Raw genomic sequence first — 24,857 nt, forward strand, 5'->3', positions numbered from 1 at the left:
TTCATTTCACTGCACATCTCATATGTGTATGTGACGAATAAACTTGACTTGACTTGAATTGATACTTCCTTTGGCTTAGGAAAGTTGAGAGTAGATTTAATCTAATTGAATAAAATTATGAGGAGCGTGTGGGGAGTATTAATTTCCCTTAATGCAGAGATCAATAAATAGGGGCCACGTAATGAAGGTAGAAGAAATAGAGGGGAGATGAGGACAACTTTCCACTCAAAGAATATCAGGTATCTCAAACTACTGCCTCAAAGTGGAAGCAGAAACTGTGATTAAATTAACATAGAACAGCATAGCACAGGGACAGGCCCTTTGTCCCACAATGTTTGTGCTGAACTGATCTCTTTTGCCAGCACCTGATTCATATTCCTTTATTCCCTGCATTTCCATGTGCCTATCCAAAAGCCTCTTAAACACCACTATCATATCTACTTTCACCACATCCTGGCAATGCGTCACAGGCCCCCATCAAACTGTGTAAAAAAAAACTTGCCACACACATCTGCATTAAACTTTCCCCCCTCTCACCTTATGCCCTCTAATGTTGGATATTTCCACCCTGGGAAAAAGGTTCTGACTGTCTACCCTATCTATGCTTCCCATAATTTGCCATACTTCGATCAAGTCTCCCCTCAACCTCCAACGTTGCAGAGAAAAAACCCATGCCTGGATGACACTTGATGGACCCCTCTCACACATGGCTGCTAGGAACATCTCACTAGCTTCATTCTGGACTGACATGGGGACAATGATCTGAATGGGCGTCCATTCTATGGGGTCACCCAGCGCAGATATCTGTTCACCACGTCTGCCACAGAGCATGGACTGAAATGCGGCCCATCCCCATATCATGGAGAGGCCACCCAACAATAGCCCACATCTGTCCCTACAGCGGTTGACCAGGGCCGTTCACGTCCCTTGACAATTAGTGAGCAATCAATGAGGCTGTATCTCTAATAGAGAAAAGATAATTCCCCCCTATATCCTCAAGGTCCTTTGCTGTCACATGTTCAAGCCTGAAGAAGGGTTCCAACCCGAAACGTCACCTATCCTTTTTCTCCAGAGATGCTGCCTGACCCGCTAAGTTGCTCCAGCACTTTATGTCTATCTTCGGTATAAACCAGCATCATCAGTTCCTTCCTACACATGTGCAATTTCTTTCTTTCTAAATATCAGATGAAGGACAAAATGAAACTAAAGCATAATATCAGGCGGGTTGACAATGCACTGGAACAAATGTCCTCACTCTTTAGAGGCTCAAATAATGAATGAAACTTACTTCATCAATTTGCTTCTGGCTGCAGTCATACGTGACGTTAAAGAGAACCTTTAGTGCCTCAATGGCAAAATCCGTTTGCACATCAGACAAGGGATGACTCCTGAAATTCCCGGCCACCACGTACTTCTCTGACCACTGGATGTCCAGCTTGTTCTCCAGGACGTCAGTTAGCAACTGCAGGCCCTGAAGATCGTCCTTCAGCCGAGTTCTGATGTCCATCCGCAAGGCGGACAACAGGAAAAGGAGACGCAAATCAAAGAACTTAACCTCATGCGCTAGATTCTTGTCTCTGTGCATCTTTAGGCGTTCACAGATTCCAATGGCAACCTTAAAATCCATACTAAGCTGCTGCGCCATCTCACTGTTGAACACAACGTTGCAGAGACATTTTAATGCCTCAACTGTAATGCCAAAGTGGGAGGTCTCCTTCCTCGAGCTTTGTGTGTGCTCCAGTCCGGCCAGCTTTATGAGAAGCAGCATTCCCGGCCTGGTGGTCAGAGGGGCCAAAACCGTCTTGTCCCTGGAGAGAATACGGATAGTTTCCAGACAGGTGATTTGGCAGGATGGCCCCGGCTCCTTCTGCAACTCTTTCAGGACTTCATCACATAATTTCTGTCAATCATAGATGACAGGCAATTAGAAATTGCAAATCTTAAATATTACATTTCAGAACTGATATCTATAAATATCACAAACTGTACCAGCAAGGAGACAAATGACATTTTAACACGGGATTTTAAATCACTTTAAATGGTGTATTAACTCCAGTAAGGGCCACTGGGTAGCCTCTATGTTGTAAATACTATGCAAGAATATATAAACATCAGTGGTAAATTAACTTCTAACAACAATGTCAATTTTAAATAAAGACAAGGAACTGCAGATGCCGATATGACCATTAAAAAAGTGCTGGAGGAACTCAGCGGGTCAGGAAGCATCTGCGGAGGGAATGTTTCAGATCGAAAGCCTACCGAGTCTGTCCATTCCCTCCACATACGCTGCCTGACCTGCCGAAGTTTACTGTAAATTCAAGCATCTGCAGTCTCCTGTGTTTCAGTTCTTATGAAAGGACAATGCCCTGGAATGTTAAATGTTTGTGCAGGAAGGAACAGCAGATGCTGATTTAAGCCGAAGATAGACACAAAATGTTGGAGTAACTCAAAGAGACAGGCAGCATCTCTGCAGAGAAGGAATGGGTGATGTTTCTGGTCGAGACCTTTCTTCAGCCTGATGGCAGGGGAGAGGGAGACACATAGATAAGTAAGTGTTAGGTGTGAAAACAGGACAAAGGGAATGGAGATCAAGGATCTCAATTCAAAATGTTTTGCTCTGCACATACACTACCTGTCTAGTTGTTAGTTAGTTAGTTTATAGTCACGTATACCAAGGTCCAGTAAAAAGCTTTTGTTGCGTGTTAATCAGTCAGTAGAAAGCCAAAACATGATTACAATCATGCCATTTGCAGTATATAGATACATGATAAGGGAATAGCTGGCTATCACAGGTATTTTTTAGTTATTGATTGGCAGGTTGGGGAGAGGACAGAAACAGGGTGATATGGAGGTGGGGGGAAGGGTTGAACAGAAAAAGGTGTATAAGAGGACCTGGTAGAAGAGACAGAGAGTGACGGAGAGGGAGGGGGAGGGGGAGCAACGAAAAAAAAACCTTCAGTCAACCTGTCCTTCAAACTAAGATGCCCCATCTACACTAGTTCCACCTGCCCGCATTTGGCCCAATACCTTTACCTCTAATACCTTTCTTCTCCTTGTACCTGTCCAATGTCTTGTTAATGCTGTTTTAGTATCTGCCTCAACTACCCCCTCTAGCAGCTAATTCCATATGCCAACACCCCCTGTGTGAAAGAGCTGCGAGTTACCCGAGATGGGAGAATTCAATGCTCATGCCATTAAGTTGTAGGCTACAAAGTGCCATTCCTCTAGTTTATGTTTAGCCTCACCCTGGCAATGAGGGAGGCTGAGGACAAGCAGGCCGGTGTGAAAATAGGAAGTGGAATTAAAATGGGTGGCAACCGGAAGCTCCAGATTGCTCTTCGGACAGAATGCAGCTCCTCGGCAAAGCAGTCGCCTTGTTGGCACTTGGTCTCATGATGCAGAGGAGGCCACGTCAAGAGCCCTGAATGCAATGGACGAGGTTGGAGGAGATACAGTTGAATCTCTGTCTCACCTGGAAGAGGTTTAGGACCCTGGATGGAGGTGAGGGAGGAGGTGTAGGGATGAGTGTTGCACCTGCTACAGTTACTGGGGAAAGTACTTGAACAGCGGCAGGGAAGGGTCAAGCAAAGCCATCACCCACCCTGTTCCTTCAGCAGTTCGTTTTTGCTCCAGATTGCTCTCTCGTGTGCCCACCGAGTCCACACTAGCACTACCCTACACACTAGAGACAATTTACAATTTTTACCAAAGCCAATTAACGTACAAACCCACATATCTTTGGAGTGTGTGAAGAAACTGGAGCATCCAGTGAAAACCCACATGGTCACAGTGAGAACGTGCAAACTCCATACAGACAGCACCCATTATCAGGTTCGAAATGATGCTATAAGGCAGCAACTCTACCGCTGCGCCACTGTGCCGCCCCTAAATCACGGTGCAATTTGAGCACGAAGGGGAGGATTAAACATTTTAATTTAAATTATACATATGTAGCAAAGGCAAAAGTGAACGAGAATGAAAAAAACACAGCTGTTTTGGTAAATGTGAGCCGGCTCAAAGGTTTATAGTTGGGAGCTGAATTTCTATTGTTGTCTCCACTCCAAGTCTTTGACAGCAGCAGCTAAATCCATGCTGCACCGGCTATAAGACTTGGTGCGGTCAGAGATTACCTTCTCATTTGACTTATAAAGCAGCACAAACTAGACCAAAATAACAGGGTACCTGGAGGTCACCATAAATCTAGGCCGGGGCACAAAGGCTTTTGCCCTGGCCCGTAAAAACAACCACTACACTGCTAGCTTGTCTTTTTGCTGCAGCACAACATTCCCTAGCTAAACATCCTCTTAGCCACTGGTGTGCAACAAGGAAACAAAAGAAAATACAAAGAGTTGAAGTAAGATAAAAGGGACTTTAGAATCACATTGAATGAAGTTTGCATTTGTACAAGACTTCTGTGTTCAGCGTCACTGACAGACATTTTTTTAAAAATCTATAAATAACACAAATGGCTGGAAGAGTCAAATCAAGTATCTTAGCAACAAGGTTGGGGCCTTTCTCAAGGCTCTTCTCCCTTATTAACACGTAGCAGTCAGAACCAGTAGAGGCTTGAGAGTTCAACCAGATTATCCCTCATTGTCAGGATTTCATTGAGAAGATAAAGTTCTTAAATAGAAGGAGAAAATATATGCACACTGCACTCAGCTCTTCGAGTACTGTACATATTGGTCCTGCACATAAGTTTTGATTTGACACGAAAGGTAGAGCATTTTGTCCACAAGTCACGGTCTCAGTAATTCCCCTCGAGATCAACATGGAATTCCTGCAGCCTATTGTTCCACAAACACTTATATTTATTGAAATAACAGCAGGCCCTTCCATCCTCAGTTGATTTTTAACAACAAACAACTTGGAATCCACACGGGCGAATATCTAGTCAGAATCAAAAATCAGATTCAAAATTGGGGGAAAAAACGCACAAATATCAATTGGGGAAAAGTAAAGAACAGGAAATGTATTTTGTGTTGAGATCATGATGAGCGTGGGACAGAAGACTGAGAATTTAATAAAATTACTGAAGAACCCTCATAATGCAATTTGTCCCTCAAATGACTCTAATTTTTTTTTAAGCAACGCAAAGGTCACTGGGTGGGTAGGTCGCCCTCAGGGCTGATCTAGCCTGCTGGGCATGTCCCACAACCATCAACAACACTTCACACTTTCCCTGCTTAACGTGCTGGCAGTTACTGCATTAAGCCACTCCAACTCATCCTAACGCCGACATTCCATCTGTTCTACACATCCCTCCCCCCACCTTCTCTCCACTGACAACTAACTTGCATTGCTCTTTTCCCCAGTTCTGATAAAAAAAGTCACAGACCCAAAGCATCGACGGTCTCTTTTTCCACAAATGTTGGCTGATCTATGTTTTTCCAGCCTTTTTGTGTTTTGTTCCAAAAGCACACAAGCCTCTGAATGGATAAATCCCTCCTCATCTCCATCTGGGATGGTCGAACTGTCAGTCTGAAACTATGCTGTCCAGTAATTTACACCCCACAAGGGGCAGCACCTCTCAGCAATCATCGCGTCAATCCTCCTCACAATCGGACAAGCTTCATTCTTCTAAATTCCAGTGAGGACAAGCCCAACCTGTCAACCTTTCTTCATACATCAAACCCCTTCATCCCAGGAAACAATCTAGTGAATCTTTGTTGCACTGACATTTTGCCTTGAATATGGAATCCACTCTACCTCATCCACCAGTCGAGGTTAGTTTGGCTAAAACATCCCTAATTTTACACTCCCTAATTGCAATTTATGCCACCATTTTATCAGTCTTCTTATTACTCGTTGGATCTGCAGGCTAAGGGTTTTTGTTTCATGCACACATCCTTTGGTACATTTGTATTTGTGTGAAATTTATCAAGTTTATCAACCACCACTACTCCTTTGCTCTGTCTATTGTATTTGAGTTTGCGATTGTATTTATCTATGGTATATCTGTTGGGTAGCAAACAAAACAACGTTTTTCACAGTGCTTCGATACGTGACAATAATAAATGTAAACTACCTTTCCTCCCCTCAAATACCTACCTACCCTCCCCTCAAATCCACCGGCCATTTCTGGTACCTCTTCCCCTCTCTTGTGACTCCCTCTCCCACCTCTACTTCACTTCCTCAAACACTTTCTCCCTGCAACTGTATGAGCTGTAACACCTGTCCCTACACCTGGATAAGACAAATTTAGAGGGATATATACCAAGCGTAAGCAGGTGGGACTAGTGTAGCTGGGACATGTTGGCCGGTGTGGGCAAGTTGGGTCAAAGTGCCTGTTTACACACTGTATCACTCTATGACTCTATAAACTCCTCCCTCACCTCTATAATGGGACATACAGCCATTCCAGGTAAGACAGATTCACCTGCACCTCCTCCAACGTTGTTCCGATGTGGCATTGAGAGACAAAACTGAGTCTATGTGAATAGTTTTTCCGCTGTGGCCATCTGGATCTCCTGGGTGCCAGCCATTTTAATTCCACCACCCATTCCCACACCAACCTGTCTGTCCTCCATCTTCTCCACTGATAGAGTGAAGTCAAATGCAAACTAGAGAACAACACCTCATATTCATGTATTTTAAATGTTACAATGTGCTCACCCCTACCACTCTATATGAAATCCCTCTATATGAAAAAGGTTGCTCCTCTGGTCCCCTCTAAATCTTTTTAGTGCTCCAATGAAATCTATCTAGCCACTCCCTGTAATTAAAACATTTAAGTCCAGGCAATATCCTGGTGAATCACCTCCGCACCCTCTGTCACCTCCTTAATATTGCATGGCGACCAGATTGGCGTCCAATACTCCAGATGTAGCTTGTCCAAAATGTTATAAATTCATTCCATGCCATCTATACTCTTACATTCGGTCCCTGGCCAATGAACAGCAGTATGCCATATCCCTTCTTTGCCACCTTATATGCCTGTGCTGTCACATTTAGGGATTTGTGGACTTCATCAATACTCCTTAAGATCCCACCAAACTGGGTGTACTTCCTTTATTACACGTCCCAAACTGTATCACCGTGTACGTATTGGAATTAAATTCCATCTGCCACTTCTTTCCTCTTTCCTTTCACCGGTCTTATTTTTCTTCCACATTGAGAGTGATGAATTTCATTGCTTTGTCAGCTGCAGTCAGGGGAAGACTCTTGGGTCTAAGACGAGGCAGTGGGACCCAATCCAGTTCTGCTCCAGGCTAATACACTCAGTGCTGCTCCATTAGAGATGCAGACTCTTAGGTGTTACACTGAGGATCATCAGTAGGTTCATATGGATGCAATATATCTGATAGCTTTAATACAGACCAGATGGGCAAAGGGCTTATTTATAGACAATCAGCAGGCAAACAGGCTCTTCAGCCCAACATGTCCATACCGAACATGATGCCCCATTTATTTCTGAGCTGTGACATTTCCTCTTCCAGCTCGCAGGAGTACAGAACTAATCATCTGGTAATTTTGTTCAGAGACAGCGGGAAGCCATTCTATCCTTGCGCCTGTTTTACCATTTGGTGAGATTGCAGTTGCTTTGGGGCGTAGACCCTGTCTCTTATTATCTTTAGTTATTGGTTTCTGAATTACAACTATTCATCAAGTGTTTTTTTGAGGAAAAGTAATCAAATTACTACTATCTCTGTTTACAGAAACGGTCTCTAACAGGCTTGGGAAAGTCCAGCTCTTCTTTTTAGACTTTTCTTTCCTGGGCTAAACCATCCCAAGCCAAACCAGATGATTTAGTTTCTCTCCAGTTATTTTATTTGATCCCCTTAATACCTAGAAAACTTAAGTTAAGTTACTTTCCAGATTTCAGTGAAAGTAACCCAGTTTTCTGGAGCCCCCTTGAGTAATTCAACTGCCAGAACCCACTTCCTCCAAGGCCATTCTATTCTTCTTGAGGCGTGATGCTCAGAACTGCTCATGGTACCCGCGGTATGAACTAACTAAGCTTTGTATAGCTGTGGCATAACTTTCAACCCTTGGTAATCCAGTCATCTAGACATAAAGGCCAGCATTCCAATAGCCTTTGTGATTCTTTCTCTGTGCCTCTCTGTGACACTGAATGATCTACGTTTGTAGACCCCCAAGATGCTTTGGACCTCCACTGAAAGTTTTTCACCAAAGCCAGAAAGTAATGTTTACCATATTACAACAGACTTGAACATCACACGCAAATTTATTGGCCCCGAAACACTTTGGGACATGCTGAGGACATTAAAAGTCCAAATAAATCTTTCTGTATTAGCATCAATTACATTGCAGACCAAAACTTAAGCAGCTTTAAAATGCTGGTTATTTGCATGTTAATTTTGTAGTTTTAGACGGTTTGATATAAACCACTTTTCTCCATTCTGAAAGGCCTGTCCTTCTGCTTTTCACTCTATAAGGTGTATGTTAACTCTGCATATGGTGGTTATGGTCTATGATGCACAGAGCTCTTGGAATTCTGCAACTGGCTCCTAGCCAAGTGCAAAGCTGCTTGGATTCCAACACCGACAGTTAGATCAGAGTCTTAGCAACCAACACCCAGCCCATGTTTCAGGAACTTGACAACACCCGTACAAGAGTCTTGCGCATCATTGTCATTTAATTTCTCAAAGTTAAGAAGTATTTAAAGTGCATCAAACAAAATACTTAAACTTATAAAGATGGTGGCAATGTTTATTTTATTATATAGGACACACAGGAGGTAAAGTCTGGACAATTCTGCTCCTAGATTAATATTTGAGCTGCCAGTTATGTTGATACTGTTCATATACTATTAAATGACCGGGCATTTAGAGCAAATATTTCTGTGGGATAGCAGGGCATTTATCAGCTTCTTACCTTTCTCTCTTCTTGCTCTTTTAGATCAAACTTGAAAGTTTGGCTGTTCTGTAAAATAAGATGCACAGAAAATGACTGCAATGTCAGAAACAAAGGAAAATAAGAGACTCCTTGGTCCAATGTGAGAGGTTATAAGAAGCGCTGTTATTTAATGTCAACATCAATCTGATCCAATTCTGCTGTAAATTCTTTCCACACTATCTGCCCAGCCCCACTTCCTTGGGAATGTACGGCAAGCTTTCATCTGCCTCAAAGTCAAGAAGTTGTATATAAATTGTCTGTATGCCTTGCCTCAGCCTGGTATAAGCCAACATCCGACAATTAGATGCAGGGAAGGGTTTACAGAACATCTTGATCAGGTTGCTTCTTTTCTTTACACTTCACGGTGCTTCATCACAAACAGAATGAACTGAGAAAAATATCAAATTAAAACATTGCTAAACAAGAGAAAAAGAAAGCATATGTGAGGTTTAGAAAGATGAATTTAAGCACATGACTTAAAGCACACGGTATTGGGGGTTCAGTATTGATGTGGATAGAGAACTGGATGGCAGACAGGAAGCAAAGTAGGAGTAAACGGGTCCTTTTTAGACTGGCAGGCAGTGACTAGTGAGGTACCGCAAGGCTCAGTGCTGAGACCCCAGCTATTTACAATATATATTAATGATCTGGATGAGGGAATTGAATGCAACATCTCCAAGTTTGCGGATGACACGAAGCTGGGGGGCAGTGTTAGCTGTGAGGAGGATGCTAGGAGGCTGCAAGGTGACTTGGATAGGTTGGGTGAGTGGGCAAATGCATGGCATATGCAGTATAATGTGGATAAATGTGAGGTTATCCACTTTGGTGGCAAAAACAGGAAAGTAGACTATTATCTGAATGGTGGCCGATTAGGAAAAGGGGAGATGCAACGAGACCTGGGTGTCATGGTACACCAGTCATTGAAAGTAGAAATGCAGATTCAGCAGGCAGTGAAGAAAGCAAATGGTATGTTAGCATTCATAGCAAAAGGATTTGAGTATAAGAGCAGGGAGGTTCTACTGCAGTTGTACAGGGTCTTGGTGAGACCACACCTGGAGTATTGCGTACAGTTTTGGTCTCCTAATCTGAGGAAATACATTCTTGCCATAGAGGGAGTACAGAGAAGGTTCACCAGACTGATTCCTGGGATGGCAGGACTTTCATATGAAGAAAGACTGGATAGACTCGGCTTGTACACGCTGGAATTCAGAAGATTGAGGGGGGATCTTATAGAAACGTACAAACTTCTTAAGGGGTTGGACAGGCTAGATGCAGGCAGATTGTTCCCGATGTTGGGGAAGTCCAGAACTAGGGGTCACAGTTTAATGATAAGAGGGAAGTCTTTTAGGACCGAGATGAGAAAATCATTTTTTACACAGAGTGGTGAATCTGTGGAATTCTCTGCCACAGAAGGTAGTTGAGGCCAGTTTGTTGGCTTTATTTATGAGGGAGTTAGATGTGGCCCTTGTGGCTAAAGGGATCCGGGGGTATGGAGAGAAGGCAGGGTTGGGATACTGAGTTGGATGATCAGCCATGATCATATTGAATGGCGGTGCAGGCTCGAAGGGCCAAATGGCCTACTCCTGCACTTATTTTCTATGTTTCTATGAATTCAGTACTGGGCCTGAGGAATATAGAGAAAGCGGGATTGAACTCAAGCTGGGAATTAGGAGGGCCAAAAGGGATCATGAAATGACACTGGCAAGTCGGATTAAATAAAATCCCAAGGCTTTTAATACAGGTACATACATTAACAACAAGGTAATTAGGGAAATGATAGTCCCACAAAAGGATAAAGGAGGGATTTCTCCATGACCTGATGGATCTATCCAGAGAGAGGGAAAGAGGGGAGGAGGAATGGGGGAGAGGGAGAGGGGTGTGAGAGGGAGAGACGGGGAGAGGGGGAGGGGGAGAGAGAGGGGGAGGGGGGGGGGGGGGAGAGGAGGAAGAGAGAGGAGAGGGAGAGAGGTCAAAGTGAGGATTGCTGAGCATGACAAAGATCTTTGCATTGTCTCTCGCCATGGGCAAACGTCTGGAGGACTGGAAAGTAGCCAATGTTGTTCAAGAAAGGAAATATGGATATCCAGGAAATGATACGCTGATGAGTCTTAAACTAATCTATTGGTGAGGATTCTTCAGGATAGGATTTACTCTCATTTGGAAGAGAATGAGCTAATTAGGGACAGTCAGCATGGCTTTCTGGAGGAGGTGGCAAAGGTGATTTTTGAGGAGGCGACAAAGTTGATTGATCAGGATAGTGCAATGGATGTTGTCCAAATGACATTTTGGCATTAAGGCATTTGATAAGGTCCTTCTCAAGGTAGGCTGATCCAGAATCTTAAGATGCATGGGATCCATGGAGATTTGTTAGTTTAGAATGTCCAAAGACAACAGAAGGAAGTTGTAGAAGGGTATTATTTTGGTTGGAGGCTATGGCCAATGACATTCCACAGGGATCAGTGTTGGGATCTTTGTTGATTGTTATGTGCAGAAATGAATTGAATGAAAATGGCTAGATTAGAATGTTTGTAGACAACACAAAATTGGTGGAATTGCAGGCAATGAAGGAAGCTGTCAAAGGGTGCAGCAGGATGTAAACCAGTTACTGGAAAGTGCGAGGGAGGTCAAACAGAAGGGGAAAATATAGTTAATTGGTTTATTATTGTCATGTGCACATAGATACAGTGAACAGCTTTGTCTGCCGGCTATTCTGGCACATTATACCATGCACAAGTACAATCAAAACAAATTAAATCAAATTAGTCTGAGGAAAGGTTCCGACCCAAAATGTCAGCTACCCACGTTCTCCAGGGATGCTGCCTGACCCGCTGAATTACTCCAGCATTTTGTGTTTATCTTCACAATCAAACCAAACATGTGTACAGCAAGTAGTGCAAAAAGTAAAAGGAAACAGAGTGCAGAATATAATGTTACAGTTACAGAGAAAGTACAGAAGTGCAAGGGTCACAACAAGGTAATCATGAAAGGCGCAGATAAGCTAACAGGAAATCTATCACAATTATGGCAGAAAATGCCTCTGGGTGGAGAAATAGCAGATGGAATTTAATCCAGAAAAGTGGGAGGGAAGTCAAACGGGAGGGGAAAATATAGTTAATGGCAGGACCCTTCACAGCATTGATGTACAGAGGGATCTTAGGGTCAAGTCCATAGCTCGCTGAAAATGGCAATGTTGATAGAATGAACATAAGGAACTGTAGATGCTGGTTTACAATAAAAGACACAGTGCTGGAGTAACTTGGTGGGTCAGGAAGCATTTCTGGAGAGCATGAATAGGTGAAGTTTCGGGTCAAAACCCTTCAGGCTGATTATAGAAACATAGAAATTAGGTGCAGGAGTAGGCCATTCGGCCCTTCGAGCCTGCACCGCCATTCAATATGATCATGGCTGATCATCCAACTCAGTATCCCGTACCTGCCTTCTCTCCATACCCCCTGAGCCACAAGGGCCACATCTAACTCCCTCTTAAATATAGCCAATGAACTGGCCTCAACTACCCTCTGTGGTGGGAGAAAGAATGCTGGAAGAGAGGAGGGGCAGGACAAAGCCTGGCAAGTAATAGGTAGAATGTGCAGGAAGGATCTGCAGATGCTGGTATACACAGAAAATTTACACAAAATACTGAGGCAACTCAGCGGGTCAGACAGCATCTCTGGATGACGTTTCAGATCGAAAAGGATCTGAAGAAGGGTCTCGACCTAAAACGTCACCTATTCCTTCTCAGCAGAGATGCTGCGTTGAGTAACAGGTAGATACAGGTGAGAGGGGGTTTGGTAGTCATATGGTTGGACAAAGGTCAGAGATGAAAAGACAAAAGAATTGAGGTAGGGAGAGAACATCTTCTGTCTTTTCATCTTTTCATCTCTGGCCGAGTGGCGGGTGCCAAGAATTCTCTGCCGGTAATGGTGGTGGAGGCAGGTACGATAGTGGTGTTTAAGAACCTTTTAGATGGGCACATGGATATGCAGGGGATGGATCAGATTGCGGCAGAGCAGATCAGTTTAGCTTGGCATCATTTTCAGCACATGCATTGTGGGCTGAAGGGCCTGTTCCTGTGTTATGCTGTGCTGTTCTATGTACATTGTCACCTCTGCCCCCTACCAAGTCTGCATGTGGGGGGTGGGGGGGGAGGGAGACGGAGGCAAAGAGTAGTGTTGAGGGAGTGGGGACGAAGAGGGGAGAATGGGGTAAGTGTCAGGCGGGGAGAGGATAGTTGCGAGGTGTTGGGAGGGGGGGTGGGGGGGGTCCAGCAGCGAGATGTATGGTGTGGGTTAGGGCAGAAGGGTATCCGAGGATGGGGGTGAGGGTGGGTTGGGTGAATGAGGATGGAGGTGTGGGGAGAGGGTGGGAGTGGGGGTGGGGTGAGGGTCAGAGCCGGATCGCCAGGGGGAGGGTGGGGTTGGTTGAATAAGGATGGAGGTGAAGGCGGGAGTGAGGATCGCCGGGGTGAGGATGGGATGGGGTGTGAATGCTGTGGGTGGGGGGTCCGGCGGCGGGAATCTGGGTGTGTGTGTGGCGATGCTGGGGGGGGGGAGAGATGCGCGGTCTGGCCGCCGGGATCGAGCAGGGCGGGCGGGCGGGCTTCAGCCGCACGTCAGCCCGAGGCTTCGGGCCTACCGCTCACCTGCCGGTTGAAAGCCCGCAGCCGCTGCTCCAGATCGGCCTCGCCGCCACCCTGCTCCACCGCCGCCACCTCCCGCTCCATCGCCGCCACCTCCCGCTGCCGGGCCCGGTCCTGAGCGCAGCCTGAGCCTGAAGTCCGCCCGCCCTCCCTCCGCCCGGCGCCGCCCCGCCCCGCCTTCACCGCCCTGAACCCTCACCCGGCCGCCGCCGTTACCCCGGCAACCCGCCGCGGGCGGGGCTGTAGCGGCGAGGGAGGGGCCGAATGGCCGTGTGGGCATCCTGGTGCGGGGATAGGAGAGAGCGAGGGGGTGGTGAGTGCACAGTGTAAGGATGGGGGTGGCGTGGGTGAGGTGCATGCATGGTGGTGGATGTGATGTGTGCACTGTTATGAATGAGTGGGGGGGTTCTGGGTGCTCAGTGTAAGGGTGGGGGCAGCGTGGGTGCAGAGTGTAGATCATGGGCTGCGGCTGTAGGTGGGATGTGGTAGGCACACAGTGTAAGGGTGGGATGTAGGTTGGATGCCGGTATGGGTAGACGGTGGGATCAGAGTGTGGGTTGGGGCAGATTGTAGGGGTGCAGAGTGTGGGTGTGGGGGCACAGTATAATCATAATGGCAGCATGGGTTGGGTGGATATGGGGTGTGACATGGGTGCACAGCGTGTGTTTGGGTGGATCCGGGTAAGGGTGTTGGGTCCATAGTGTGTGTATGGGTGGATCAGAGTGGAATTTGGATCAGGGTATGATTGGGAGGGGATATTGGGGGATCTGGAAGGTGTGGAGCCGCTGGTTGGAACGGGGACCACCTGGGTGTGTGGAGAGAGGCAGTGGTGTATATTTGAGAAATTGAGTAAATTTTGCACTGCTCCCATTTTGTGGATTGTTGAGGCCAATGTGACCCACTACCACACATGGGGCAGGAGATGCCTGATGGAGAAGGCAGGTAGTGAGCACTTTCTGATGGTTGTACAGGCCTTTGATATATTCTATAGGGGGGGATTTCTGACATGCTCCCGTCCTCTGAAGTCACAGTCTTGTAGAGTTATAGAACTTTACAGTTTAGAAACAGGCCCTTTGGCCCAATCTGTCCATGCTGACCAAATTGAGATTTTGGAGTAGTCTCATTCGTCTGCATGTGGCCTATATCCTTCTAACCCCTTGCTATTTGTATATTTGTCCAAATGTCCAAATGTAAATGTATCAGCTTCTATAACTTCCCCCCAGCAGCTCATTCCAGATACGGACCATCTTTTAAATATAAAGGTAGCCACTGAGGTTCTTCTTAAATCCCAAGAGAGAGGAAACTAGTACTAGGAGAATTAGTGAGAGGAGAAAGACTTAATAGGAACCTGCAGGACACATTTTTCACTCAGAGTGGTGGGTGTATGAAATGAGCTGCAAGAGGAGGTAGTTGATGCAGGCACTATAACAACATTAAAAAAAAACTTGGACAGGTACATGGATAGGAAAGGTTTAGAGGGATATGGGTCAAACACAGGCTGGTGGGATTAGTGTAGAAGGGGCATCCTGGTTAGCATGTGCAAGATGGGCCAAAGGGTCTGTTTCCGTGCTACATGTCTATGATTGTGCCTCTAAATGCTCAAATGTTATTTTCAATAATTCAGACATTATCCAGACTGGGTTTTAAAGATGAGATACAAGAGAGTGCGGATGCTGGAATCCTGAAATAAAAATAAAGTGCTGGAGGAATACAGCAGGTCCTGCAACCTCAGTGGAGAGAATGGACAAACAACATTTTTGGTCAGGACTGGAGAAAGGTCCCAACCAGAAACATTGTCTGCCCATTGCCTCCACAAATGCTGTATGACCCACTGTGTTCCTCCAGCACTTTATTTTTGGATTCTTGAAGTCTTTTGACACATATTGTACAAGGCTTTTGAAATTGCATTTCGTAGATTGAAGATCATTGTAAGACCATTTGGAATATTTAGGAGAGAATGCACAAAAACAAGGTTTGAACTCGTCATGAAAGTGGTATCGCTTTCGAGGCAGGATTTCTATGTATAAATAATCAGCAGAAAGTCTGGTGTAAAGTTTAATCAGCAACCACTGTGGGGCAGAACAGCTTTCAAAGAGGCGGATTTGGTTACACCGAGCTTGGCAGCCATTTCTGGGAATGAGGGACATTTTGTAGAAATTTTGGTGGTTTGTTCCTTCAGCAACACCCTCTGCAGTGCGAGATTGTGTGACCGCAGGGGGGATACAGTAATGCAGATTATAATGCCCTTTCCCAACATCACTTGATTCTCTCTGCCACTTACTGGAACAGAGGGAATTAATGTTCAACAGTTCAATTATACTTCATTGTCACATGTAGCTAGGTACAGTGCAGTCCTTTGTTTTGCACACAGTTCTGTAACAATCATACTATACATTAGGCACAATCATATTTAAGTACAAGAGTGTAAGATAGCATATTATGTTGAGACAGTACAAATGACTTGCCCTCTTGCACCCTTCAAGTTCAGAGCTGTTAAAAATATAGATACTTAACAGCCATAAAGGCCTGTTGTCCTTGTGGCGGCACTGGGCCTGATGGCCTAGTAATGTGTAGATGTCCTCCACCGCTCTGCGCTGCTGCAGGCCATGTCCGATCCACGCGCTCAACATTTTGGAGCTGTGCCCAATCCAATCGAACCCCAGGCTGCTGCAAAGGCTCCAGTGGCCCACTCCACCTCCACTTTGACCCGGACAAGTCGACCCACAGACTACAGTTCCACGCCTCACATGGCCACCACTCAACCCCTGTATCTCAGGGTGCCTCCCACAGCTGACCTTTGAAGACCCAGAGCACCTCCAAAGGCGTGGGACCATCTTGTCTGAGTAAAGAGAGCTCTGGAATCTGTGGTATGTGGACTATAGGACCTGGCACTGAAATTTTCATGCAATTTCTATCAGAGGTGGGAGATGCGTTGGAAACGGTGGATTGTGGTTTACCGGGGAGTGGGCACCCAGTTTCCATGTTTCTGCTGATTGCTGGAAACTGATCCAAGATTTGAAACAAATTGAAGTGGTTTATTCATCCGTAAACACTATTTTTAGTTTTAATAAAAGTTTTAGTTGTTAAAGTCACAGAGACATACAGCAGAGAAACAGCCCCTTCGGCCCAACTTGTCCATGCTGACCAAGATGCCCATCTAAACCTGTCCCACTTTTCTGTGCCTGACCCCATATCCATCTAACATCTCCTATCCTTGTACCTGTCCAAATGTCTTTTAAATGTTGTTATAATACCTGCCTCCTAGAGCAACTCTGGCAGCTCGTCGTTTTGGGTCAGTGTTTCTACTTGATGCAGGCTCAAAAGCACGATTAGACTTTGCAAACCCCTGTTCTTTCTCTCTGAGGCAGCAGACACCTATTCCCACATCCCACCGAAAAATACTTTCCATAGAAATAATAGACAAACGTAGAATAGTACAGCGCGGGACTATTGGGGTGTTCATAGTCAGACATTTGTAACCCGGCGATGACCTGAACTGTTTTACAGTTCTCTATGATGTAAGGGTATACTTGCCTTAGTGACAGTGCACAGAAGGTGGTTCATTGTATCCATGCCTGGTCTGCTTAACAGCTCAAAGCTCTCCGTGGCTGTTACTTTGTTTCTCTGATCATCGATTGTCGATTCTAGAACCACCTACGATCTTTAACTGATCAGCAACTGTTGTGAGGTCCTTTTGCTCCTTGCTGATCAAGGGTTTGCAACTGGTTGCTGGACTTTCCCATTGGCAGACCTCCATCCCCCTCCATCGAGAGCATCTACACTAGGCGCTGCCTCAAGAAGACGGTATATATCATCAAGAATCCTCACCATAAGGGCCGTGCCCTCTTCTCACTGCTACCGTCAGGCAGGATGTACAGGAGCCAGAAGTCCCACACCACCAGATTCAGAAACAGCTATTTTCCTGCAACCATCAGGTTATTGAACCAACCCACACAACCCTAAACCTACGTTGGCACAGAACACTACTGGTGTAAATGGGATATGTTGGACAGTGTGGCCAAGTTGGGCCGAATGGCCTGTTTCCATGACCTATGACTATATATGGACCACCTCTTGGACGTGGAGTTGGCTTTTTTTCATAATTATATTTTTGAACAAATTACTCTTTTTTTTCTGCTCCAGTACCTGTGTAAATGTAATTGGGTCAGTCTCCACATCCTTCAGGCATCGATGTCTGGCCCCCGCGCGTTAAGTTCCTTTTCTTACTCCCTCATCCGCCTTCCAATTAAGCCGTCAGAAATTGTTACCTTCTATTGATGGCTCTTTGCCCTAAAATATGGACTCTATTTATCTCTCCACAAACCCTGCCTGACCTGCCGAGTGTTTCCAACACTTCTCGGTTTTATCTCAGATCATATTCTAGAAAATTTGCATTTGTTGATCGGATGGGCCAACAGCTTTGAATAAACCAACATAATTCCAAGTTATTATTGATGCTGGAGTTACCCAGCATGGGAGTAAGAGCAGCCACACAGTGAGGGGTAAGCATGGGGAGTGAGTGTGGTGAAATGGTGCGGGTCTCCGCAGAGTCTGATCACTTCACATCTATTTGTGTTTTTCAAATCACACAAGTGCTTTCACCCAATGTGTTTATTTTTTCTCCTGTGCTGCCTATTGTGCTCACGTATGTTATGATTCGCTGGGTAGCATGCAAAAGAAAAGTTTTCACTGTATCTCAGTACACGTGATAATAACAAACCAATAACAAATAAACTGATCACTAAATAGTATCCAGAGTCACAGGAGACCCGACCAAACTCTACTCCCTGGGCAGGCTGCTTCTAAACACCAAATGTTGAGAAAATTCAACTCCACCACATAAAGGTTTATGATTGTAAACGTGCCACCGATCTTGGTTCTGGCCACCTTGATAAGATTAGTGTACTCTCCATTGTATTTCTCTCGAACAAATCTGATTTATTGGCTGCTTTATTGGATTAAACCTTTCAACAATTGGGCAGCTGCATTATTTTAAGGGTTTGCTTGAAAAGATTGTTGGATTAGTGCAGGGTTGAAGGGGGAAGCTATAATGAGTTGCACCTCAGGTTGGTGAAGCAACACTACTTGTTGTGTGCCGTCACCTTGTGCAAACCTTCGACAGTGTCTGGCTGTGAGCCTGCCGGATTTGTGGGTCAGTTTTAACCGATAGACTAGATCTTGGGTCAAAGGTTATGGTGTTGGAGGGCATTGACCCCACCAGTGAGAGACTGCTTGCCAGGAGCTTGAATACATTCCACCTCATGGACTTTCACTGCACACGACCCCTCGCTGGGCCCTTTTCACTCTCTGCTAATAAACTCTCTCGCATTTCAATGATGTTTGAAAATAATGATCTTCACACTGCTTTAAGGCTCCCCTGATCTGAAACTCGTCAAATGTAAGACTCCACAGCCCAGGAATGAAACATGAACGCACACTCACTCTCCCAAACACAGTAGTGCTGCTGCCGAGTTTTGTGGAGGGCATCTTTACTGCCAAGTCCTTGCAAAGTAGGTTCACGTGAAAATAAGGCCTCAGCCCACGCTAACAGGAGCCTGGGCAAGAACAGGTGACTTCAGTTCACATTCACCGCAGAGCCAAAAATTACCAGGAAAAATAGCGGGCTTGTTTATTTTAAAAATTATACGCCGTACACGTAAACTATTCGTTTCTTGCAGGCGGGTTCATTTTACCTCCTACTACTGAAACTTTTAGTTTGCAGCTGTGTTAGATTGTGATTCACAAATTTACATGGTTGGCTGGACTGGGACGTTTTTCTTTGTAGCGTAGGAGGCTCGGGTTAACATAAAAACATGAGAGGCATGGATAAAGTGAACGCTCACAGTCTTTTGCCCAGCATAGAGGATTCTAAAACTAGAGGGTATAGCTTAAGGTAAGAGGGAAGAATTAAGAAAGACTTTAGGGGGCACTATTTCACTCAGAGGGTAATCAGAGTGAGCTGCCAGAGGAAGCGAAAGAAACAGATACAATAAAAATACATTTGAACAGATAGGTAGATAGGAAGGGTTTTGAGGGATATTGGGCAAAGTGCAGGGAAATGGGATTAGCTCAGTATGCCAATTTAGTCGGCATGGTCAAGGTGGGCTGAAGAAATCGACATAGTACTCATAACACATATCAATGGCAAATTACCTTTCAGAAACATGCCAATGTTCGAATGTTTTTGTGTCGTTTGAGCAGGAACTCTACAGAAACAAAAACTGAAATAAAATATAAATATAGTCTTTGTTAAAAATAATGATGGGAGAGCGTAAATTAAAATGAAACAGAAAATGCCCCATTGCTCAGCAGGTCAGAACGCACTTCTCCTGTGGGAAGATAAATAACAGTGATATTCCAGGTCAGGTATGGCCTGACGAACTGTAGTTCCTGTATTTCCTGTTTTAATTCTATATTTCCACCATTTGCAGTTTTTCTTTTGATTTTCAGTGAATTAACTTACATTGCTTTAATGTAACAGAGCTACCAATGAGAATTGAGTATAAATGTATAGATCTAAGGACAGATCATTACAATTAGGTTCCAATTAGCTGTCTTTGTGTGGAAAAGTAAAAGTAAAATGAATACATCTTTCTGTTGATACTTAACGATGCACATTGAAGTCAGTCATGCTGGACCTGATCAGCCCCTGTAAAGAGTAAAGATCAGGTTATTGTTTGTAGTGCAGCCCAGTAGTGGGTCTTTCTGTGAGACTCTCTCTCTCTCTCGGTAGGCAATGATTATTTCTCCTGTGCACTTTCATTTCCCGTTTCATATCACCAATATTTCACATTCCTCTTTAGTTCAGAGGCAGATAAAGGTGCAAAATGTTGGGCTTGAGTGCACTCTGATGCTTTGGCACAAATTAAAAGCTTCAGTGTATAAGCCTAGCTGGCATTCAGCAACTGAATGTATCTTCTTTATGCTGGTAATTACTTGGTGAACAGTACACTTTGAATTGATTCCAAAGCCTTCAGTATTGCTGCTCCCACAAACTATCCACCAGCTACAACCTTGAAAGACTGGCATAATTAGAAGATTTCACAATCCTGCCGTTTTCTTTGTGATTAATTGGTATTAAAGAAGTAGGTTTGTTTCACAGCATGTGAATGAACTGACAACATCTATCAGGAGTGCCTTGGAGCCTGAGTGAATCGTGGATCTTTGATCCTGCTAATATAAGGATCTGCTGATCTGTTAGTGAGGATCTTTTACCCATTGCTGTATATTTTGTTTGCTTGTTCTTAATTCTTCTGAGCTATTGTGCAAAGTCAGACAGTCTGAAACCTGTTCCTTATCCTCACTCCCTTCTGAATGAGAATCTAAAGTCAGCATCTATAACATTGCTCTGAAATTTGTTAAAGATATGGAACCTTTTCTCACTGTAACATTCTTCCAACAAATTATTTGACGATTCTCTGGTCTTTTTATCAATGCAATAATTAAGTGAACATTTTAAAAGGTGAAATTGAATGCAGCTGATATTTAGCAGATAATTTCCAAATGCTTAAATAAATCGAATCAAACAGTAAGTAAGAATTCCAGGTTTCTCTACATTCACGTTGAGAAAGGAATTAAACTGAACATTATTAATGGGACTCCCACCTTCCCAATGAGCCCCTCATCTCTCCACAACCTGTTTGTTTTAGTGGCTTCGTAACCTGGCTTCACCTGTCGCACCTTGATAGAGTTTTAGAGTCGCACAGAACAGAAACAGGCCCTTCTACCCACTACATCCATGCCAACATTATATCCCATCTACACTAATCCCATTTGCCTGCATGATGTCCATATCCTGCTATGCCTTGTCCATTTATTTGTCTATTCAAATGTCTCTTAAACACATTGATTGTGTCGGATTCCACCACCTCCTCGGACAACACGAGGGGGAAAAGATAGGGAAAATGCCCAGAGTCATTTACACAGGGTAGGGGAATCAAATACAAAAGGACATATGTTTGAGGTGAGAGGGAAAAGATTTAATATACACCTGAGGGGCAACTTTATCACTCAGAGGTCAATAGGTGTATGGAACATGCTAGGGGGTAGTTGAGGCAGATTCTATAAAAGCATTTAGAAGACACTTGGACAGGTACATGGATAGGAAAAGAGGCATATGAGCAAAATACAGGCAAACGGGACTAGCTTAGATGGGTACCTTGGTTGGCATGGACGGGTTGGGCCAAAGGGCCCGTTTCACTTGTAGATATCAACCACTCTCCATGTGAAAAACCTACTCTCAGATCCTCATTAAAACTCCTTTATCTCACCTTAAACCCGCAAGCACCCTCTTATTTTTGATATCTCTATCATGGAAGACCAACTTCCTCAGAAGGTTAAGGATATTTGGTATATCTCCAATGACTCTTGTCAATTCCTGCAGATGCACCATAAAAAGCATATTGTTGGGATGCATTACTGCTTGGATTGGCAGCTGGGATTGTAGGCCATATAAAGTAGGAACAGGTGGGAGGCCATTCAGCCCATCCAGCCTGCTTGGCCATGGGTACCTTGGCCGTTTTCTGCACCGCAGGGACTGGAGTGTTTCCTGGATTAAAGTAATAATGTTTTGATTTGATACTTACATGAACATTCCTTATTTTAGATAGATGGCTCCTGAGAGTCATGTTTTCACTGTCATTTTGTACCTGTAAATTAAACTTACTTTTGCAAAGAAGTCACAGATTCCATTCCACAATCCAGCTGTGCAGTTGGCCAAACCTGCCACTTTCTGACCGCCTCACCTGCATTTCCCACAACAGATAGAGACTTATAGTGTGGAAATATATCCGTCTAAACCTATCCTATCCATGTACCTGTCTAAATTTTCCTAATCGTTGTGATAGTACCTGCCTTAACTACCTCCTCCAGTAGCTCGTTCCATACACCCACCACCCTTTGTGTGTGTGATAGAGTTGCTTTTCCGGTTCCTATTAAATCTTCCCCCTCACCTTAAACCTATGTCCTCTGGTTCTCCATTCTCCTACTCTGGGAAAATGTCCGATGTCTGGGGAAAAACGGTTGCAGAGCAGTAATAATATTAATAGAAATCTGAACAATTAAAAAAAAATGTATTTGTATTTTGAGAACGTTTAGCCTTCATATATCTCACACATCTGTACAAATAATACTATGTACTTGGGGGTTTATGCACAGTTATAGTTACCACACACGGCTCTAACAGTGCTTTTATGTACAAAACAAGGATAAGGTTTCTTGTGTTATTCTTTCCATTATCCACCTTACCCATAGGGTAATGTCCATATAATCTGCCGAGTGCATTCTGTAATTGCAAAAACAGTACAAAGGAAGAACTATGTTAATGAACCAGAGTACATACACTCACTAGAGACAGGCTAGAGACAGGTTATTCCATTAACCGATCTGTCAAGGATACAGGAGAACATTAGATAAGCATTTTCACACAAACACAACGAGTGTCGTTCCTAAGGCACGGCTTTCAGTGTCTGAATGTGTTCTGTGGCCATGTGAAGATGTCAAATTAACTTAGACACAAAGTGCTGGAGGAACTCGGTCGGCGAGCGTCTGTGGAGGGAACGGACAGCGTTTCGACCCAAAGTGTCGTCTATTTGTTCCCTCCACGGATGCTGCCTGACAAGGTGAGTTCTTCCAGCATTTTGTGTTTTGCTAACTTTTCCAGCACCTGCAGTTGTTCCTGGTGTCTCGGTCAAATGGAGTTATCCAGCTGTCCACGGTGCTGTACATCTGAATAATCCAAGGGCGGAGTCTGGCAGCGGCTTCCTGCTGGTCCCGTTGTGAGAGTAGGTACATCAATGTACAGCGGTGCCGGGTCACCGTGGGCAGAGCAGCCGAGACAAAGGTGGCTGCGGGTGGGGAATCCGTCCCGTCACGGGGCCTGGCTCGCTGAATTACTCACTGCAAGACGACAACTACTAAAGTGAGGGTCTCGACCCGAAACGTCGACCATCCGTCCCTTCCCCACAGATGCTGCTCGACCCGCCGAATTCTTCCAGCGGTTTGTTTTTGCTCCACATCCCAGCCTCTGCAGTCCCGTGTGAGCAATGCAGCCAGTCCACTGTGCCCGCTGGCCCGGCAAACGGTCTGAGCACCGGGTGGATGGTGAAGGCGGGGTGAGGCCTGGTCCACTCCGGGAAACAGCGCTCACCGGCACTCGGTCGAGTTCCCACTGCACGTCACTTCGGTAACGTTGGAAATGTTCATTCGGGAGGAGAGACACGGTATTATGAGAGAGAGAGAGAGAGGGGGGGGGGGGGGGGGTAGAGAGGAAGGGAGAGAGAATGGGGGGGGGGGGGGGGGGGAGAAGGAGGAGGGGAAGAGGAGGAGGAGGAGGGTGGAGAGAGGAAGAGGGGAGAAAGTGGAGAATGGAAGGAGGGAAGAGGAGGAGAGGAAAGGAGGGGGAGGGAGAGGGGTGAGGGGGAGAGAGAGGGAGAGGAGGGAGGGGGAGGATGGAAAGGGGGTTGAGAGAGTGTCTGTCCACAGGTCCCGTTGGAAACTCCGGCCATTGTCTGTGGGGAACAGCCGGACTCGTGCCGGTGTGTAAGCGGCCTCTCCAAGCCTGGGAGGGCCGGCGGGAGGGAGAGGTGGTCCGGCATCTCTGTGTGGCCGCGGGCCGGCGGCTGCGGGTCCCCAACACACCACCCGCGGGACTACTTAGCCCATCCCGTGGACGCCTCGCCGTTGATGTAGGCGAAGCCGGGGAAGTGCTGCGTGTGCTCGTAGTCGGCGCTGCGGCGGGGCACCAGCGAGGTGTACATGTCGCCCGAGCCCCCGTACCTCCCCGAGTGCATGGAGGCGCTGGTGTAGCAAGTGTTGGCCGAGGACACGTCGGGCCAGCGAGGGGTGACGGGCGCCGAGTGTAGCCGGGGGGTGCTGCCCATCAGGCAGGGCTCCATCCGCGGGCTCTGGCCGCTGAACGGATACTGTGGAAACAAACACACAGTTAGACCCGGGGGAAAAAAACATACAGGGCTGGAATAACAACGGATCATGCAGCATCTCTGGAGATGGGCACCAAGGTCTGGAGTAACTAGACAGAGTGGATGTGGAAAATATGTTTCCGCTGGTGGGAGAGTCTAGGACCAGAGGGCTCAGCCTCAGAATAAAAGGACGTACCTTGAGAACGGAGAAAAGGAGGAATTTCTTTAGCCAGTGTGGTGAATCTATGGAATTAGTTGCCACAGACGGCTGTGGAGGCCGTGGGTTGGGATTTCTAAGAGGGAGCTTGTGAGATTCTTGATTAGGAAGGCTGTCAAAGGTTATGGGGAGAAGGCAGGGAATGGGGTTGAGAGGAAAAGATAGATCAACCATGATTGAATGGCAATGGCAGAGTAAATTGGATGACAAAAACGACCTTCCT

At 45.5% G+C, this 24,857-nt stretch overlaps 2 protein-coding genes and 1 long non-coding RNA gene across 3 annotated transcripts in view; 1 reads left to right on the forward strand and 2 right to left on the reverse strand.

Annotated features, from left to right (window-relative positions):
• Nucleotides 1-13,659, reverse strand: part of ric8b (RIC8 guanine nucleotide exchange factor B) — a 35,470-nt gene extending 21,811 nt beyond the window's left edge. The window contains exons 1-3 of the mRNA XM_055650485.1: nt 13,502-13,659; nt 8,839-8,886; nt 1,289-1,900 (exon numbers count right to left, since the gene is read on the reverse strand). Coding sequence (XP_055506460.1) covers nt 1,289-1,900; nt 8,839-8,886; nt 13,502-13,582 — 741 coding nt within the window. The 5' untranslated portion in view covers nt 13,583-13,659. The remainder of the gene's footprint in view (nt 1-1,288; nt 1,901-8,838; nt 8,887-13,501) is intronic.
• Nucleotides 13,660-13,717: 58 nt separating this feature from the next.
• Nucleotides 13,718-18,472, forward strand: LOC129706292 (uncharacterized). The gene is made up of 2 exons (XR_008725033.1): nt 13,718-13,811; nt 17,147-18,472. It is a non-coding gene; the product is annotated as an uncharacterized LOC129706292 (long non-coding RNA).
• A 5,459-nt stretch (nt 18,473-23,931) lies between these two features.
• The window catches only part of rfx4 (regulatory factor X, 4), a 34,764-nt gene continuing 33,838 nt past the window's right edge, over nt 23,932-24,857 (reverse strand). Inside the window, 1 exon segment of the mRNA XM_055650486.1 lies at nt 23,932-24,420. Within this exon segment, the coding sequence (XP_055506461.1) occupies nt 24,148-24,420 (273 nt within the window). The 3' untranslated portion in view covers nt 23,932-24,147.

Source organism: Leucoraja erinacea, chromosome 19, assembly GCF_028641065.1.
Source record: "Leucoraja erinacea ecotype New England chromosome 19, Leri_hhj_1, whole genome shotgun sequence".
NCBI classification, from domain to species: Eukaryota; Metazoa; Chordata; class Chondrichthyes; order Rajiformes; family Rajidae; genus Leucoraja; species Leucoraja erinaceus.